This window comes from Schistocerca cancellata, chromosome 4 (assembly GCF_023864275.1).
Source record: "Schistocerca cancellata isolate TAMUIC-IGC-003103 chromosome 4, iqSchCanc2.1, whole genome shotgun sequence".
Taxonomy (NCBI): domain Eukaryota; kingdom Metazoa; phylum Arthropoda; class Insecta; order Orthoptera; family Acrididae; genus Schistocerca; species Schistocerca cancellata.
Genome location: NC_064629.1, coordinates 752857753 through 752877651, shown reverse-complemented (window position 1 = coordinate 752877651; position 19899 = coordinate 752857753). Strand labels below are relative to the sequence as shown.

At 39.5% G+C, this 19899-nt stretch overlaps 1 protein-coding gene across 1 annotated transcript in view; it reads left to right on the top strand.

Annotated features, from left to right (window-relative positions):
• LOC126184403 (inositol 1,4,5-trisphosphate receptor) overlaps positions 1-19899 on the top strand; it is a 372462-nt gene that overhangs the window by 313179 nt on the left and 39384 nt on the right. Inside the window, exons 42-44 of the mRNA XM_049926787.1 lie at positions 2927-3091; positions 13627-13807; positions 16863-16961. Of these exons, the coding sequence (XP_049782744.1) occupies positions 2927-3091; positions 13627-13807; positions 16863-16961 (445 nt within the window). The remainder of the gene's footprint in view (positions 1-2926; positions 3092-13626; positions 13808-16862; positions 16962-19899) is intronic.

Here is a 19899-nt window from a genome sequence, read left to right as displayed (position 1 = left end):
CTCGTGGCAACATCCTTCTCAATAGTCCCTGCTCGGAGTCTTGAATGGGGGATTACTTTTCCTCTGGGATATTTTATGCAAGAGGATGCCATCAGCATTAACCATACAGTAGACCTGCATGCCCTCTGGTAAAATTACAGCTGTAGTTTTCCCATACTTTCAGCCATCCACAGTACCAGCACAGCAAGGTCATTTTGGTTGATGTTACAAGGCCAGATCAGTCAGTCATCCAGACTGTTGCCTCTACAACTACTGACAAGGCTGCTGCCCCTTTTCTGGAATCACATGTTTGTCTGGTATCTCAACAGACAGATAACCCCCCTGCTGTGTTTGAGCCTACGGTACGGCTATCTGTATCCCTGAGGCATGCAGGCCACTGTACTGATGGCAAAGTCCATGGTTCGAAAGGGTGGGGGGGTGGGGGGGGGTTAGATAATACTGCATATCAATTACCCATGTTGATATTCACACTCTTATCCACTTCACTACATTACACACATACTCCATTTGGTACTACAGCTAATTCAGACTCTGCCTATCCACAAGGTGTTGGAGCTGATAATTCTGCATTACTCCTATTAACTTCTACATTATTGCATTGTGCATCCACTAACCTGACACTACTAACTTCCTTTTAGATGATTACTGCCCTTTTTGTCCTACCCTCCAGCCTCTCCAAAATCCTCATATTCCTTGCTCCAGAAGGCTCATTTTTAACCATCCAGTTTTCCCTTTCTCTCTGCTTTTTCTTCTCATGTGCTGGAGTAACTCTTCTGTGCAAAGCTCTGTTCCTTTCTTCAGCCTTTATTTCCTTGGACATACAGTCCTTGTAAGCTTGCAGCTGAGCTGCCTCTGCTGCTAAAATTCATAATGTTTGGTCCACAGTATTGCCCTGTGGTACTGCAAAGGACATTGGTTGACCCTCTACAATGACATAAAATCCAACAAATAATGAGAACAAAACAGGGTGATGACAAGGACACTGAAATGTAATACTATTCTAACACTGTAACTTAACTTCTCCACCTGAGTGGCTAATCATGACTGCTCTTGTTCACGTTTAAACACAATGAGCTATTTGCAGAAAACAAAATACGCTGCTAATTCTAAGCAGCACAGACTAGCTCACATTTTCTACAGTTGTCAGACTGTGTTGTTGTGGAAACTCTGTTCAGTAAATACAAAGAAACAGAAACAACAGGAAAAATAAAATAAAATGACTAGGAGACTTAATTGTAACACTACCATAACACTTATTGACAAAACTCAGCTTCACCTTCTGAAACACTACATAGGGTTAACACCATATATATTTGTAGACAAAGAAACTTGTCATTTGCTCATGATATGTCATGTTGCCCATATTAACCTGGCAAAAATTAATATTTATATTTACACACCCTCATATCACTGCCTGAGTGTACCTGCCACATAGTGACCCTTCAAACACAATTTAAAATCTGGCAAAAGAGCCACAGACTTACCATGGCGCTTGCAGTCAAACAAAACACGAAAAAACACTGCACTCCACTGCAGTATGATGCTTCGGGTTGCAGCTGGAGACAAGGTCTCTGGTCCAGCTGTTGATGTCAATCACATATCTGACACCAAAATTGAGGTCCATTGTGGATAACCTCTACAGTGGGATGGTTGAGTTGAGGCGGTGGGCTGTTGTCAGGATGTTGACTAATGGTTGTTCAGGGAAATATCTTTACTAGTCATACATATTATCTGAGATTAAACTACAATTCATAATGACGTTCTGTGGCGGTGGCAAGGTTATGTGCTGATGACAGCAAGAGCAGCAGTGCTGACGCAACAGGCAGCCAACAGGTGGGCAGGAATGCTGACACGTGGAGTCCGTGGAAGCACAGGTGCCATCTGGGCACCGATCTGCAGCTCAAGGCAGACGTGGAAATCCATCATGATTCTTGTAGTGGAAGGCATTTCTTAGTGGTGGTGTCTTTCCTTGTGAGCAAAAGCATACAGCGCCAGTATGCCCTCCCAGGCATGGGTGGTTGAGCAGCTGCACCACCCAAGTCTCGAGCTGGTGGTCTCCGGGCAGAATGCCGGCAGCAGCTGAAGTGAGCCTGGAAGTAGTGCACTGACAGGAAGGTGCTAAGTCCATAGCAGTGGGCTTAGTACCAGGAGAAGACCTGTAGTTGGTGAATGCCAAATCCCATGGTGGCTGCCTGTAGAAGCATGTTGTCTCATCAACTGACATAGCCCACCTCCTGTAGATGGAGCTGACAGACTGTGATGCATTCAGCTAAAAGTGATGGGTATTTATACTGGTTCAATGCCTACTTGTTTTGCCAAAGCACTGCTTCAAACCGTGCACACCAAAACAAGTTGATAGCTTGGAGGTGTAGTACTTGGCCTGCCCATGCTGCAATCACCATGCATTTCTGCTGCTTCAGTGTCATTGCATTTTTGGATCCCAGATCGGCCTGCCGTGTGGGAATCGACTGGTGGCTTTGCTGCATCTCATGTAATGGTGTTTTGGTCTGCTCTATGCTTGGCTGCTCTTGTGGCCTTAGCAAAAGACTTGCCCGTGTCCCAATTGTACACAGTAGCACGAGAAAATAGTGATGGCACTGTAATATGATATTTTATGAAATGTGAATTATTTTTGATCTCTTGTAAGTATTAATTTATATCACTATGTATAACTGCTTGGATTTATGTATTTCTGGTTATTTGTTGCTTTCTTTTGATGTGTATAGATACCATGATGATGCTGTGGGGGAAAAAAAAGCTGTACGCACTATGACAATAATCATGAGTTGCTTTCAGTGTCTGTGCACAATTAAATGCTTTCAGAAAAAATAAAACAATGGTGCCTCCTTGTTTTTTCATGCCTCTCATATGATAGTATTTATTAGATCTTTAACAAATGATACCAAGTTTTTTTCCTTTTTTTCAGGTATTGCTCAAAGGAGTCCACTTAGTCAGCATCATGGGAAACCAAGGAACATTTACAAAAAGCCTAGAACAGATGATAACAGATGCAGAGCTTTTGTACCATCTCACCTACCTGATATTTTGCCTTTTAGCCCTTTTTATGCATCCATTTTTCTTTTCTGTTCTGGTATGTCAAAATTCATTTGTCATCTAAATAGTATAACTTATTTTTTACTTATTTCTGCATATTGCTTTTTAATTTTCATTTTTACTTGAAAAAAAGATGTGTTAAAGTGTTAAAAGAAGTCAATCTTTAATGTCTGTTGTACATTAGTCATGTAACTAAGAAGAGGTATCAGTAAATATTGTAGCCTAAGTTGAAGAATATCTCCTTCACTCTTTCTATGTTTAATAGCGCATAGTGTATCTTCAGGTAAGCAGCTGCAATTGTACATCTGAATAGTTCACAGTACTGGCATAAATAGAGCCACAATATTTACAAAAATGAACTCGATGAATTACAGACTAGTTTTTGCCAGAATGGTTACCCTGAACAACTGATTTGGCATACATTGCGCATGCGCATAAGAAATAAAGAAATCAGCAAGAAGGAAGAATGGTCACATTGCTCTCTGATGTCAGTGTTTCATCCAGGAATGGCAGTATCCTTGAGACATTCACACAAGATTTTTCAGTCTTCTGAATGTGTTTATACAACTATGTTGTTTATGCAGGATAATCTTGCTTTTAGACAGCATGTGGTTTGAGATTCTGTGCCAGTGTGGAAAATCTTTAATGGATGGTGGTGTTACATTATTAAAGACAAAATCACCAAACATTGCTGCCATACAAGTTTGGACTAAATGTCTCAATGCTAATTCTGATGTGAATTTCTAAAATGCAAGGACTGTTACTACTGCTTCCTGTGTGTCTAACATTGTTCACGTTTGTATAGCTTCTAATTTTAGTTAACAGAGGCACTGTGGATATTAAATCAGCAAATAGGAGCTCTGATGCTGACTATGTTGATGATACAGTGTCAGGCACTAACCTCCATTTGTTATGCACTGTGAGAGCAGAAAGTTACATATTTAGCTTTTTATATGGACTTTTATAGTTTAACTCATGAAGTCCTTGCATGTCTGTGTCTTTAAGAACCGTAGTCTCATATTTTAGTAACTGTGTAGTGCAGATTTATGGCATGTGTAGTGTAGCTGTCAATTGTTTTGAACAGCCAGTGACCAGCTCAGTCAGACACTACGATGCTAGTGTCCATTTGTGAACCATGAGGAGAATAGGCTGCTTGTTTGTATATGCCAGCATCTGGTGAACTAGTGTCAGTGACAGGCTCGACATTTTCAAGTAGATAGCTTTGTGTATTTAACAAGTTTGGTTGTGCAAATCCAAAAGCCAGCTGATGCCTTTACGTGTTTAAACTCTGTTGTGGCTGGGAAAACAGTTTACTGTGGGCAGTGTACAACCTGATTTTTCAGTATAGCTTGTTGAATCACTAAGGGTTGGCCATGCACTGTTTCTTTTAAGCCCAAGTCATTGTATAAACTTAATCCAGAGGCCCTTTTCTACTAATGACAGTAGTGAATAAAACAAGATATAATCAACAAATAAGTAAGTAAAATGAAGGGTAAATATATGAAAATGACCCCATAGGCTAGTGTTGCCTGCAACGGGTTGCTTGAAATTTTAACCAGAAGTTTATTTTTATAAGCACACAAATATCTGCATCAATGGTAGGCTCACATTAAATTAATAAACCAATTGTAGAATACCCAGATTATTAAAGTGAAGTATAGTTACGTGGTGCAAGCAGAGTGTTTACAGACAATAGCAGTTATGGAATAAATGCATAAAAACGTGCATTAATTCATGAAGAACCAGTGACAGGCTCTTTAAAGTTCATCAGCGTTAAGTTTTATTAGCATTCACAGTGAAATCTGAAGTTCATTATCATGGAGATTATCACGAATAATATAGAAAAAGTTCATCACACAATTGAGTCAAATTATTATGCAGTCAAATCACTGAATGCTCACAGCTGCTTACAAACAGTTAAATAGCAATAAAGTGTGCTTGACTGCAAAGAATCAGTGACTGAAAGTGACTTGAAATTTCTAAGTCTCAACCAAATTCAGAGCCCTGAAATATTTCTGAGTGTTCTACTCATGATCAATGATCAAATCAAGTGCCACTAACACAGTCTCAAGCCCCTGTGCCTCTCTGGCTGTCAAACCAGGCACAAGTCCTTACCAAGCTGAAGACAGCCCGATAAAAGATTCTTTGCACTGCTCTGCATGCTCATTTAAAGACTCGGTCATGTGACCACTGTGCTACTCAGCGTAAGTACTTTTAACAAAACCACCGTTCTATCCGTTTTATGTCAAATCACACACACACACACACACACACACACACACACACACACACACACACTATTTAAATCTAAATTGTACTATAATAAATAACGCTATGAACATCTTGCTAATTGCAGTGCTGCAGAACTCAAAACATCAACTTTATGTACATTATAATATTGAGTTATAATTAACCAAACATAGGAATTGTCCATCTCTGTAGCGCTATGGTCAGCATGTCTGACTGGTATGTGGAGGACCTGGATTTGAGTCCCGGCACTGCCAGGTATTTGTTCTTAGTGGGAAGAGTGGAACAGAGTACACTCAGGATTGTGATGCCAATTGAGGAGCAACTTCAGTGAGAAGTAGTAGCTCCGAGATGAAGAAAGCTGATAATGGCCAGGAGAGTGGTGTACTGATCCTGTGCCTCTCCAGACTTCAACAGCTGTTGGATGCACTACGCAGAGGAAGCAGTTACTTGGGTAGTAGAGTACTTATGGAGGGCACAAGGAGCTTTCTTTAGGCTAGGTAATTGTTTGAAGCCACTGATGATATACAGTGAGTGAAATGAGAGCGCTTAATGAGATCAGAGTAATCGTTGGGTGTTTTTATTGGCCTCCCGATGCCACCGTAACAGCTTTGCATTCATTCAAAGATAGTCTGCACTCAGTAGCCTGGAATTATCACAACTGTGCAGTGTAAGTTGGAAGTAACTTTGACCTACTGATTATAGACTAGGATGTTTGTGGATTCAGTTGGAGGTGATAAGGACAGCCAGTTTTGTGAAGTACTTTGGAACACATTTTCTGAAAACTATCATGAACAACTAGTTTGGCAACCTACACGGAATGGAATGACTTTAGAATTTGTAGCTACAGACTGCCTTTTCTACAGTATCACTATACAGACAATGATTCATCTGCATATACATGGCTACACTGCAGATCACACTGAAGTGCCTGGCAGAGAGTTCATCGAACCACCTTCACAATTATTCTCTGTTATTCCACTCTTGAACAACACGCGGAAGAAACTAACACCTGTATCTTTCTGTGTGAGCTCTGATTTCCCTTATTTTTTAAGATGATCATTTCTCCCTACATAGGTCAGTGTCAACAAAATATTTTCACATTCAGAGGAAAAAGTTGGTGACTGAAATCTCATGAGAAGATCCCATTACAATGAGAAATGTCTTTGTTTTAATGATGTCCACCCAAAATCCTGTTTCAGGTCTGTGACACTATCTCCCCTATTTCTCGATAATACAAAACGTGCTGCCCTTCTTTGAACTTTCTTGTTGTATTCCGTTAATCCTTTCTGGTAAGGAACCCACACCATGCAGCAGTACTTCTAAATAGGACAGACAAGAGTAGTGTAAGCAGTCTCTTTAGCAGATCTGTTGCATCTTCTAAGTGTTCTGCCAATAAAACGCAGTCTTTGGTTGGCCTTCCCCACAACATTTTCTCTGTACGCTTTCCCATATAAGCTTTTGTAACTGTAATTCCTAGGTATTTAGTTGAATTTATGGCCTTGAGATTTGACTGATTTATTGTGTAACCGAAGTTTAATGCATTCCTTTTCCCACTCATATGGATGACATCACACTTTTCATTATTTAGGGTCAACTGCCAATTTTTGCACCATATGGATATGTTACCTAAATCATTTTCAAGTTGGTTTAAATCTTCTGATGACTTTACTAGACAATAAACATTATCATCATTTGCAAACAACCTAAGATGGCTGCTCAGATAATCGCCTATATCAGTTACATAGATAAGGAACAACACAGGGACTATAACACAACCATGGGGAATTCCAGTAATCACTTACGTTTTACTTGATGGCTTTCCATCAGTTACTACAAACTGTGACCCCTCTGACAGGAAATCATAACTCCATTCACATGAATGAGACTATATTCCATAAGCATGCAATTTGGTTACAAGCCATTTGGGAATTACGGTGTCAGAATCCTTCTGGAAATCTAGAAATATGGAATCAATAGGAAATCCTTTGTTGGTAGCACTCAGTACTTCCTGTGAGTAAAGAGCTAGTTGTGTTTCACAAGAACGAAATTTTCTAATCCATGTTGACTGTGTGTCAATAGACCATTCTCTTCTAGGTAATTCATAATGTTTGAACATAATAAATGTGCCAAACTCCTGCTGCATATCAACAGTAATGATAAGGGCCTGTAATTTAGTGGATTACTCCTATTACCCTTCTTTGAATATTGGTGTGACCTGTGCAACTTTCCATGCTTTGGGTACAGATCTTTTGTTGAGCGAGTGGTTATATATGTGCTGCATCAACGTACTCTGAAAGGAACCTAATTGGTATACAGTAAGGACCGGAAGACTTGCTTTTATTAAGTGATTTAAGGTGCTTCACTACTCTGAAGTTATTTGCTTCTAAGTTACTCACATTGGCAGCTGTTCTCAATTTGAATTCTGAAATATTTACTTTGTCTTATTTGGTGAATGAATTTCGGAAGGCTGTGTTTAGTGACTCTACTTTAGCAGCACTGCCATTGATAGTATTTCCATTGCTATCGCTATCGTGCAGAGAAGGCATGGGTTGTCTCTTGCCACTAGCATACCGTACATACGACCAGAATCTCTTTGGATTTTCTGCCATGTTTCAAGACAAAGTTTCATTGTGGAAACTCTCGTACATTGAAGTCCATGCTAAATTTCAAGCTTCTGTGAAAGGTTGCCTATCTTGTGGGTTTTGTGTTTGTATATATTTGGCATGCTCTTTTTGTTGTTTCTGCAACAGTGTTCTGACCTGTTTTGTGTACCATGTGGCATCAGCTCTGTCCTTTGTTAATTTATTTGGTATAAATCTCTGATCCCCCCATCCATGAACCATGGACCTTGCCGTTGGTGGGAAGGCTTGTGTGCCTCAGCGATACAGATAGCCTTACCGTAGGCGCAACTACAATGGAGGGATATCTGTTAAGAGGCTGGACAAATGTGTGGCTCCTGAAAAGAGGCAGCAGCCTTTTCACTAGTTGCAGGGGCAACAGTCTGGATGATTGACTGATCTGGCCTTGTAACACTAACCAAAACAGCCTTGTTGTGCTGGTACCGCGAATGGCTGAAAGCAAGGGGAAACTACAGCCATAACTTTTCCCGAGGGCATGCAGCTTTTTACTGCATGGTTACATGATGATGGCGCCGTCTTGGGTAAAATATTCCGGAGGTAAAATGGTCCCCCATTCAGATCTCTGGGCGGGGACTACTCAGGAGGATGTCGTTATCAGGGGAAAGGAAACTGGCGTTCTACGGATTGGAGCGTGGAATGTCAGATCCCTTAATCGAATAGGTAGGTTAGAAAATTTAAAGAGGGAAATGGATAGGTTAAAGTTAGATATAGTGGGAATTAGTGAAATTCGGTGCCAGGAGGAACAAGACTTGTGATGAGGTGAATGAGTGTGGGTAAGCTACTACATGAATGAGTGCGGGTAATCTACTACAAACAGCATAGTGAACACATATTGAAGCCAAGATAGACATGAAGCCCATGCCTACCACAGTAATACAAGTTTATATGCCAACTAGCTCCGCAAATGATGAAGAGATTGATGAAATGTATGATGAGATAAAAGAAATTATTCAGATAGTGAAGGGAGATGAAAATTTAATTGTCATGGGTGACTGGAATTCGATAGTAGGAAAAGGAAGAGAAGGAAACGTAGTGGGTGAATATGGAATGGGGGCAAGAAATGAAAGAGGAAGCTGCCTGGTAGAATTTTGCACAGAGCATAACTTAATCATAGTTAACACTTCGCTCAAGAATCGGGAAAGAAGGTTGTATACATGGAAGAGGCCTGGAGATACTGGAAGGTTTCAGATAGGTAATATAATGGTAAGACAGAGATTTTAGGTCAGATGTGGACTCTGACCACAATCTATTGGTTATGAACTGGAGATTAAAACTGAAGAAACTGCAAAAACATGTGAATTTAAGGATATGGGACCTGGATAAACTGACAGAACCAGAGGTTGTAGAGAGTTTTAGGGAGAGCATTAGGGAATGATTGACAGGAATGGGGGAAAGAAATCAGTAGAAGAAGAATGGGTAGCTTTGAGGGATGAAATAGTGAAGACAGCAGAGGGTCAAGTAGGTAAAAAGATGAGGGCTAGTAGAAATCCTTGGGTAACAGAAGATATATTGAATTTAATTGATGAAAGGAGAAAATATAATAATGCAGTAAATGAAGCAGGCAAAAAGGGAATACAAACATCTCAAAAATAAGAGAGATAGGAAGTGCAAAATGGCTAAGAAGGGATGGCTAGAGGACAAATGTAAGGATGTAGAGGCATATCTCACTAGGAAAATTAAAGAGACCTTTGGAGAAAAGAGAACCACTTGTATGAATATAAAGGGGGGGGTGGGACAGCAAGAAGGGCATCCAGCCACCCTATACCACTGTCATTGCCAAATATAGATTAACGTGGCAGTCTAGTGCATATATAGGATAAGGACAGGAAAAAGTTGAGGGATATAGAGGAATTTAAGGCCAAAGTTTAAACTGATTGTAAATCGCACTCTGGAAAAATATGTGCACGTATGTGGATTAAGGGTGGAAAAGACCCATCATGGTTAAACAACAAAATTTAGAAATGCCAAGGAAGCAGAGATTGCTGCACTCATTGTTCAAAAAATTACATGGAAAAATATCAGCAGGCAATTATTAGTAAAATTTTGTGTGTCTATAAAAAATCAATGTGTGAAGCATATAGCAGGTTGGTTCCACCAACATAGCTCAGAGAAAGATATTTGAAAGGACCTGAGAGAAATCTGATCCTATGTAAAATGGGCTCGAGGGCTTCTATTCAGTCATTTGTAGACCAATCTGAAGTGGCAGTAGATGACAGCTAAAGGAAAGCTGAAGTTTTAAATTTTGCATTTAAGAAATCATTCATGAAGGAGTATTGTACACACACACACACACACACACACACACACACACACACACACACACAATCATTTGACTGTCTCACAGACTGCCATATGGAGGCCATAGTAATAGCTAATAGCTATCCTGTCATAGAGAAGCAACTGAAAGAGCTGGAAGCAAATAAGTTGTCAGGTCCAGGTGGAATCCCAGTTTCGTTTTACAGAGAGTGCTCTTCAGCATTGGTCCCTTACTTAGCTTACATTTATCTCAAATCTCTTGCCAAGTCCCAAGAGACGAAAAAGCACAAGTAGTGCCTGTAATTAAGAAGGGTAAAACAGTGGACCCATAAAATTACAGATCACTAATCTTAAAATTGGTTTGCTGCAGAATTATTGACCATATAGTAATGTACTGGGAGAGTAGCATGCGCACACTTCAAATCCCTGTCATGCCTGCCAAACTGCTATGAGACAGAGGAAATAACTATCTAACGCTTCTTTCCCACCAAGGGGTAAATGGAGCACTAAACATTAGTAGATAACTCCTCTACTGAGGGGAGCGATTGTCCACCATTGCATTTATACCCTTATCTGCACATTTTAAATTTAAACAATCGGTCAGTGAAATTCAGTCGGTAAGCAGGATCCATCGACACAAAGATATAAAATGAAATATATGAGTTCTTATGATATCAAGAAATAACTGGAATTGGTTCAATTTCATACCAAAACAAATTGAACTGGTCATGCAGCTACTGATAACTTAACTACTGAATAAGAGCAGTCAGAACTCTGTCAGTTTAAATTTAATACATTAACTCCCAAAAATGCCTTACTCTGCACGGTATACATGTGTGGCACTTTTCCGCTTAAACAATCTTACCAGATCAGTGTCCATTGCAAAAAAACCTCTCCATGCGCTCAGCTCAGCGATTCATATGGCCAGTTATTCTAGTTAAAAGTCCATCTGCAGCCAACCACATTTGATCACAAATGGTTATTTGTGCTTCACATTAACCGCGCGACTGCTACGGTCGCAGGTTCGAATCCTGCCTCGGGCATGGATGTGTGTGATGTCCTTAGGTTAGTTAGGTTTAAGTAGTTCTAAATTCTAGGGGACTGATGACGGCAGCTGTTAAGTCCCATAGTGCTCAGAGCCATTTTTTTTTTTTTTTTTTTTTTTTTTTTTTTTTTTTTTTTTGTGCTTCACATTTTAAATATATCCACTGAAAATCATTTAGAACCAATATTTAAATTTCATTCATACATTGTTATAAAATTTACTCCCCCTGCCTCCCACTGGAATCGACACACAAATATGGTATTGTATTTTGGGGTAAAATTCTTCCCATTCTCAAAGAATATTTCTGGCTCATAAATGGGCAGTTCGGGCAATAAGTGGTGTAAGTTCGTGAACCTTTTGTCGAGCCCTCTTCACTAGTCTGGATACTCGAAATTGGCCTCTCGATGTATATGTTCTTTACTGTCATTTCTTGTTAACAATATCAGCTTATTCCCAAGAATTAGCAGCTTTCACTCAGTTAATACTAGACAGAAATCCAATTTGCATTTGGATTGCACTTCCTTGACTCCTGTGCACAAAGGAGTGCTAAATATACTGCTGCATCCATTCTCAATAAGCTACCACAAGAATTCAAAAATCTTAGCAGTAATCCATGTGCTTTCAATTCACAACTGAAGAGTTTCCTCATGGGTCACTCCTTATATTCTGTCGAGGAGTTCCGTGAAAAATTAAGCTGATTCCTATTTCATGTTCCTGATTGCATTTACATAAACTTATGGACTGTCTTTTTTTTTTTTAATTTGTTACTACTTTTATATTGTAATTTCGTGTACTGATATGTTCCACGACTTTGGAGATTTATCCTCACTTTAATTCTATGGAACTAGAGGTGTAAAATAAATATACTAGTCAAGACTAGTACTTTATTTCCTCCTGCCATTTCCACACTATGTTCTTCAAATGTGTTACTTTCCAATACAAATATTCAACTGTTCATATAATAAATGTGCAATCAAATCTTATCACAATCACCAGTGCAGAACCTTAACTGTTTCACAGTGGATAATATTTATGCTTTTTGTTTATAACAAACTATTTTAATTTATTCTGTTGTCAATATACTTATTATCTTCAGAGTCTCATGCATTCACAGTTGTGATTTTAAGAGTATCGGCTACATATTGTATTGACGCTTATATTTCCAAATTACTTTCCTCCCTTCTTTTTCCACAAAATTCCACGCAGTAGTCATGTTCAGCAGATGATGCAGTGCAGTAGCCGTGATATCTGTGTTATTATGTAACACTGTCACACATTATCTATAATTTCCTTCAAACAGAAAAGCTTCTGTCCACAAATCAGCTTGTATTTAGAAAGCATTGCTATTGCAAAACTTGGCTTGCCCTTTTCTAACGTGATATCCTGTCAGCTATGGATGAAGGGCAGATTCCAGAATTCCAAGATTTCCAGAAAGCATTTGACACAGTAGTCTATTGCAATCTGTTAACAAAGGCTGGAGCACTCAGAATAGGTTCCATGGTATGAGTGGCTTGCAGGCTTTGTAAGTAGCAGAACCAAGTATATTGTCCTTGAGGGGAGTGTTCATCAGAGGCAAGGGTTTCACCAGGAGTTCTCCAGGGAAATGTGATAGGAAGCTCTTCTTTGTTGTATACATAAATGATCTGACAGATGTAGTGAACAACAATCTGTGACTTTTCGCTAATGACACTGCAGTATGTGGGAAAGTATTGTCAATGAATCAATGTAGGAGAATACAGGGTGACCTAGGTAGAATTTCAATTTGGTGTGATGAATGGCAGTTTGCTATAAATGTAGCAAAATAAAGTTACTGCAGATAAGTAGGAATAGCAATCCTCTTATGTTCAAATTCCGTATTAGCAGTGTACTGCTTGACATAGTCATGTCAATTAAATATGTGTGTGTAATGTTGCAGTGTGATATGCAATGGAACAAGCATGTAAGGCTGGTAGTAGGGAAAAGGTATGGTTGACTTTGGTTTAGTGAGATAATTTTAGGAAATTGTAGCTCATATTTAAATGAAACTTCCTGACAAATTAAAACTGAGTCCTTTTTGAGCAAGGCATGGAGGAGACATGTTGTGGAATTTATGTTGAAGCGGTCTACTGAGAGATTATAACTTTGCAGGGGGTGATGAGAAATGCTAAAATTGCTCAGTAAGCAGAGTTGTGTCCACAGAAGCTAAGATTTAGGTGGGAGTTATAGTCTAGCATATAATTTTAAACTGTCAGGGAGGTTCATAATAATTCTCATTTGCCAACATCAAGTGTTTTTATATAATTATAATGCTATGTTTTGTGGTGCTCAGGCTGATTTACTAATTCTATATTAAAAGCTTGTAAATTTATTTGTTGCTGATGCTTACAAAATTTCTCATTGCAGCTGTTCGATGTTGTTTACCGTGAAGAAACATTATTAAATGTAATAAGATCTGTAACTCGGAATGGTAGATCTATTATATTGACAGCGGTTCTGGCTCTCATCTTGGTATATATGTTTTCAATCATTGGATACATGTTCTTCAAAGATGATTTCTTACTAAATGTTGATAAAGATGTTATACGTGAGTATGAGTTTCTTATAAATAATTGCAGTTTTTGCTTGACAGTACAATAGATGTTAGTTCTTTCCATTGTAACTTGTGTGGTGTATCTTGCATAATCTGTTAATGTACAACAAGACAAAGATTAACACCTTTTCTTCATTTCTTTATATTTTTACCAGCACTGTAAAAAAATGATTATGTAATAAGTATGGACATACAAAAACGATTATTATTGTTGTTGTTGTTATTTACTGTAGTAGCATGGTTTTAATTGATCACTCAGCAATTTTATCACATTTTTACTTGTAGCACAGGGGTCCTTACACATGTTAAGAAAGCCATCATGGAATCACACTCAAAGCTCCAGCTGATTTACAGGTTATTACACTGGACTAGGTTTGAACTTTGCTCGTCACCTTTCAGCATATAACAGATTCGTATAAACCTTTGCTCACGTCTGGCATAACAAACATGCACCTTCATCATTGCTTTTCAGATTTCATAAGTGTCCATGAATGTTATTTCCTGGGAACTCTGGGATATGTCGTAAATGCGCTAATATCTCTGGTACAAAGGACGCTAACTTTCTTGGACATCGATCATTAGGTTCATTGATAGTGAAACGCCTGTTAGTCAGATCTTTTCTTCATTCTTTTGGTCTAGGGCATAAGTGACTATTGACTTTTTCTTTCTTCCTGACTGTCACTTCTTTCTTTTCAAAATTCATTCTAAAATATTACCCTACCTTTCCTGTTTGTACTTCGTTCGCCATAAAATGAAATACATCGGTAATGATTTTCAACTGCTGTTTCTCCATTTGAGTAAACAAAAATGTATTTAGCATGTATTAGTCACTTACCAGCTGATATTGCAACGGATGTTCGGTGAACTCGAGCATATTATGCAGATCATACAGTTTGGATTTCAGAAGAGGTGATCTACTGATAATGCCACGTACATGTTCACTCACTAGATTTTACAAGCACTAAATAATAAAATAGTGCCGGTTGGTATTTTCTGCAACATCTCTAAGGCATTTGACTGTGTGAATCACAGTATTTTCCTAGATAAATAGACATTTTATGGGATTGATGGTATAGTCAACCAATGAATAATGCCATGCCTAACCAAAAGAATGCAGAAAGTTGTACTTAGTAATTCAAGCAATAAAGTCCAGGGACAAAATTCTTACTTTGGAGGAATCACTTACGGGTTTCCTCAAGCTTCAACCTTAGATCCACTGCTGTTCATCATATGTGTAAAAGATCTTCTGTCTAATATACAACAAGTAGAATTAGTTCTTTTTGCAGGTGTCACTAGTATTGTAATCAATCCAAGCATATGTACAGAAACAGAAGAAATGTTAAACAAAGTTGTTAAAAGTATCATTGACTGGTTTCCTGCAAGTGGTTTCATCCTCAATTTTAAAAAGACACAACATATTCAGTTCTACACATCTAGGGGTACCACACCAATGATAAGTGTAACACATGGTCAGGAAATAATAAATAGTGTGGAAACTTCAAGATTCTAAGTTGTCCATATTTGTGCTTAGAAGCATTGCAGATCTTGGGGAGAAACAAATCAGTAAGATGACATATTTTGCAGATTTTAATTCAGTAATGTCGTATGGTATAAAGTTCCATAGAAACTCAACTAAGTCTTAAGTCTTAATTGTTCAAAAACATGCTCTAAGAATTATGTGTGGTGCTCACCCACAATCATCTTGTAGAAATGTGTTTAAGGAGTAGGGCATTCTGACTACTGCTTCACAGTAGATTTATTCCCTCATAAAGTTTGCTGTAAATAATCTTCTACAGTTCAAAAGGAACAATCGTGTACACAATTACAATACCAGAAGGAAAAATGACGGTCATTACTCCACATTAAGGTTGTCCTTAGCAATAAAAAGGGGTGCGCATTGCTTCAACAAAAATTTTTGATCACACACCCAGCGATATAAAAGGTCTGACAGACAGCAAAGTAAAATTTGAAAAGAAATTGAGAAAGTTTCTCCTTGACAACTCATTCTGTTCTGTAGAATTTCTGTTGCTGTAATGTGTAAAAGATGATGGGTAGGAATTACTAGCTTATATCTGTATATATTTTTTGTAATAAAAAAATTTAAAAGAATATTAAAAAACCTTAGAAGTGTTCAGAATGTTACCGTATGTGCAAACTAATGTGATGTGAGTGTGAAATGACCTGTTCCACATCCTTACGATCTATCGTGCAAAATGATCCATGGAACATGTAACTAAGTAATTGACTAACTAAAGATAACAGCAATGTAATTGCCCTGGAAGAATAACTCTTTTCCATGTTTTTTAGACTTGGATTTTTCCTCTTGCGATAAACTTTGCATTGCATAATGAACCATAAAAGTGTTACGAAATCAAATAACATTTTTGCAGGGAAGAGTACAGTGCACAATGATGCTACAGACTAAAATAAAAAAGATCAGAAAAATTGTGGTCAAATTGTAACAAGTGCTGAAATATGATCATTGTAAGTAGCACTGCGATCCTCACATTGTGCAACTTCATTAGAGGTGTGAACAAGATCTGTTGGTAGCCGTGTCAATCTGGTGGTGGGCTAGGACATTCTTCATACTCATTTATCCACCACTGAGACGGCGCTGTAGTAAACAGTTTTGAGACACTATTAGCCTGACTAGGGACAGTTAAATAACAAATCTGTGGTAGAAAACATCAAAAACATTTCATTTTGGGCTTTGCATCAGAAATTCTTTTGTAAAGTGTGTGGAACTTTCGGAACTTTCAATATCACCTTATACATCTATTGCATTAGATTGTAATGCTTAAAATATTGTGCCAAGAATGTTCCTAGCATCATACGTTTCATTAAAATACAAACATCGGAAGGTGTGTATACCCACAGCATAACGTAGGTTTTGAGAAGAACATCGAAGCTAAGTTTTTAAACTTGCATTCTGTACCTATTAACAGCTCGACTTCTTCAGTGTACATTAAGTGGTTAGTTTTAGTTGTAAACTGTACCATTACTATTAAAGGCACTATTTGCAACAATGAAATATAAAAACTATTTACAGCTGCTCAAACCTCTCACTGTTCGGGACATGGGGCAAGAAGTACTGAAAGTTGCACTTCTGACAGAAATTGTGACATCACTTCAAGACACAAAGGAGATGGTAAGTTTTAAAATATGTAAGTGGAATGGATTATCGTATGTCCCTTTGGAAAATGTTTTGGTGGTGGTAGTGGTAGTGGTAATGGTAGTGGTAGTGGTAGTGGTGGTGTGTTTAGGGTGGGGGTAGGGGCACTTATGTCCGTAATATTGAGATGTGTTTCAATACACTATATTTCAGTATGTTTATTTTAGCACTGGTGCATATTCGGACAGGTGTTAAAATGATTTTACAAAGTAGTTAATATTATCTCGTGTGCACTGATCAGCCAGAACATTGTGACCACTGACCTACTATCGATATAAATCATCTAAGTGATAGCAGTGTAACCTGGTGAGGAATCACTGCTAGTCAGATATGTGCGTGTAGTATCAGTGAGCACGCTGTCCGTGTGTAGAATCGGAAGGTGCGCAATCTGTCTAAGTTTGACCGAGGACAGATTGTGACGGCCCAGAGGCTCAGCACGAGCATTTCAGAAGCAGCACGACTTGTCGGGTGTTCCGAGAGTGCCGTGGCGAGATCTACGACACGTGGCGAAACCGAGGTGAAACTGTGTCCAGATGTCGTGGGGTCGAGTAGCCACCCCTCGTTACAGATGTCAGATGTCGTAGGCTCGGAAGACTGGTAAAACGGGACACGCAGTGAACTGTGGCAGAACTAACATCGGACACAAATGCCAGGAAGGGTACGAGTGTGTCCGAACACACAATGTACCGAACACTCGTAACAGTGGGCCTCTGCAGCCCACGGATGTGCTAATCTTAACACCACTATATCGACGACTACAACTGAAATGGACAAGTGACCATTGGCACAGTGGCAGTGTGTCGCACGGTCTGACGGATCCCGGTACCTTCTTCATCGTGGCGACAGGAGGGCACGAATCTGATTATCTTCCAGGGGAACAGATCTTCGACGCCAGTACTGTGGAATGGATACAAGCCGGTGGCAGCTCCATTATGCTATGGGAAAATTCGTACGGGCATCTACGGGTCCAGTAGAGCTAATGCGAGGCACTGTGACAACCGAATGACGACCGAGGAGTACCGTACGCCGGTTGCAGACCGCGTACACCCCTTCACTACAATCGCGTTTCCCGACAGCAGTGGCATTTTTCGACAAGATAATGCGCCGTGTCACGAGGCTAGGAGTGTGATAGAGTGGTTCGAGGAACACACTGGCAAGTACCGATTGGTGTGGTGGCCACCTGTTCTCCTCGCAATAAGAGTTACAGAACATCAAGTACATATACACTCTTTTTTTTTTCTCTCACTTGTGCCCGACTGGGGTCAGTAGTCGTCACCCCCAAAGTGGGACCGACGGTAGGGAGTGTCGAGGATGTCGGGTGTGTGCGTGGGAACACGAGCGGAGACAGCTGTAATTGTCTCCTTGTGTCAGATTGGTGGCATATTGTGGGCCCGCGCTCACGCGTGCGTGTAACCCCCCCCCCTCGCCGCCCCCGACACGCAAAAAAATTTTGGGCGATGAGAGGCCAAGGGAACAGCTTTGAGAGTTACCTCTTTAAACCGCAATCTACATCTTCGACTGTATTTCGCGAGCCACCTTGTGGTGCACGGCAGAGGGTACTTTATGTTCCACTGTCACTTCTTCCCTTTCCTGTTCTACTCGTGATTTGTTCACTGGAAAAATGATTCCCCGTAATCCTCTGTGTGGGTTCCAATCTCTCTGATTTTTATCTTTGTGGTCTTTTTGCAAGATATTAGGAGTAAGTAGTATTTTCCTTTATTCGTCTCGGAACACGCACTCTCTGAACTTAAACAGTAAACCACATTGTGGCGCAGAATGCCTCTCTTGCAATGTCTGCCACTGGAGTTGGCTGAGCACTGCTGTTATGCTTTCACGCTTATCTAAACCTGTTACCAAATATGGTGCTCTTCTTTGGATATTCTCTATTTCCTCTATCACTCCTACTCGGTACAGAACGTATGTCGACTAGCGAGACTCGAGTATCGGTCAAATGAGGGTTTCGTGAGCTACCACCTCTGTTGTCGGACTAAATTTTCTGAGGATTCTTCCAGTGAATCTAAGTCTGGCATGTGATTTTCCTGCAGTTAGTTTTATGTGGTCATTCTGCTTTAAATCATTCCGTACGCATTCTCCTAAATATTTCGTGAAAGTAACTGCATCCAGTGATTGTGCAGCAATCGTGTAATCGTACAATAGTGGGTCTTTTTGTCTATGTTATATGCAGTATGTTGCATTGGTTTATGTTGACAGACAATTGCCACTCCCCACACCAAGTGTCAGTCATCTGCAGGTCTTCCCCCATTTCATTACAATTTTCGAGCTCGGTTACTCCTCTGTATACGACAGCACCATCCGCAAAAAGCTTCTGATGTCTACTGTATCGTATAACTAATGGTCCTGTAACATTCTCTTGGGTACACCTGCACTTATTTTTATGGCTGAAGACTTCTCTCAATTGGAAATAAAGTGCTATGTTCTGTTTGCTAGAAACTCTTCAATGCAGTCGCAGAGTCGGTCTGATATACCGTGAGCTTGTATTTTGTTTATTAGGCAGCAATGTGGATCTTTACTGAATGCCCTGTGGAAGTTAAGGAACATTGCATCTACTTAGGTGTCGATATCTTCCCCCTCCAGGATCTCACGGACAAACAGAACGAGCTGGACTTAAAACTATCATTGTTTTCAGAACCCAAAATTCCTACAGAGGAGATCTTCAGTCTCCAGAAATGTTATAATGTGTGAGCATAAAATATGTTCCAAAATTTTACAACCAACCAACATCAGAGACAGAGAGGCCTATAGTTTTATCCATACGTTCAACAACCCTTCTTGAAACCAGGAATGACCTGTGCTTATTTCCAGTCCAGTCCACAATCCAATCCAATCATTAAGAACTGTTCACTCCTCCAGAGACTTACAGTACACTGCTTCTAGAAGATGGGCAAGGTCTTTA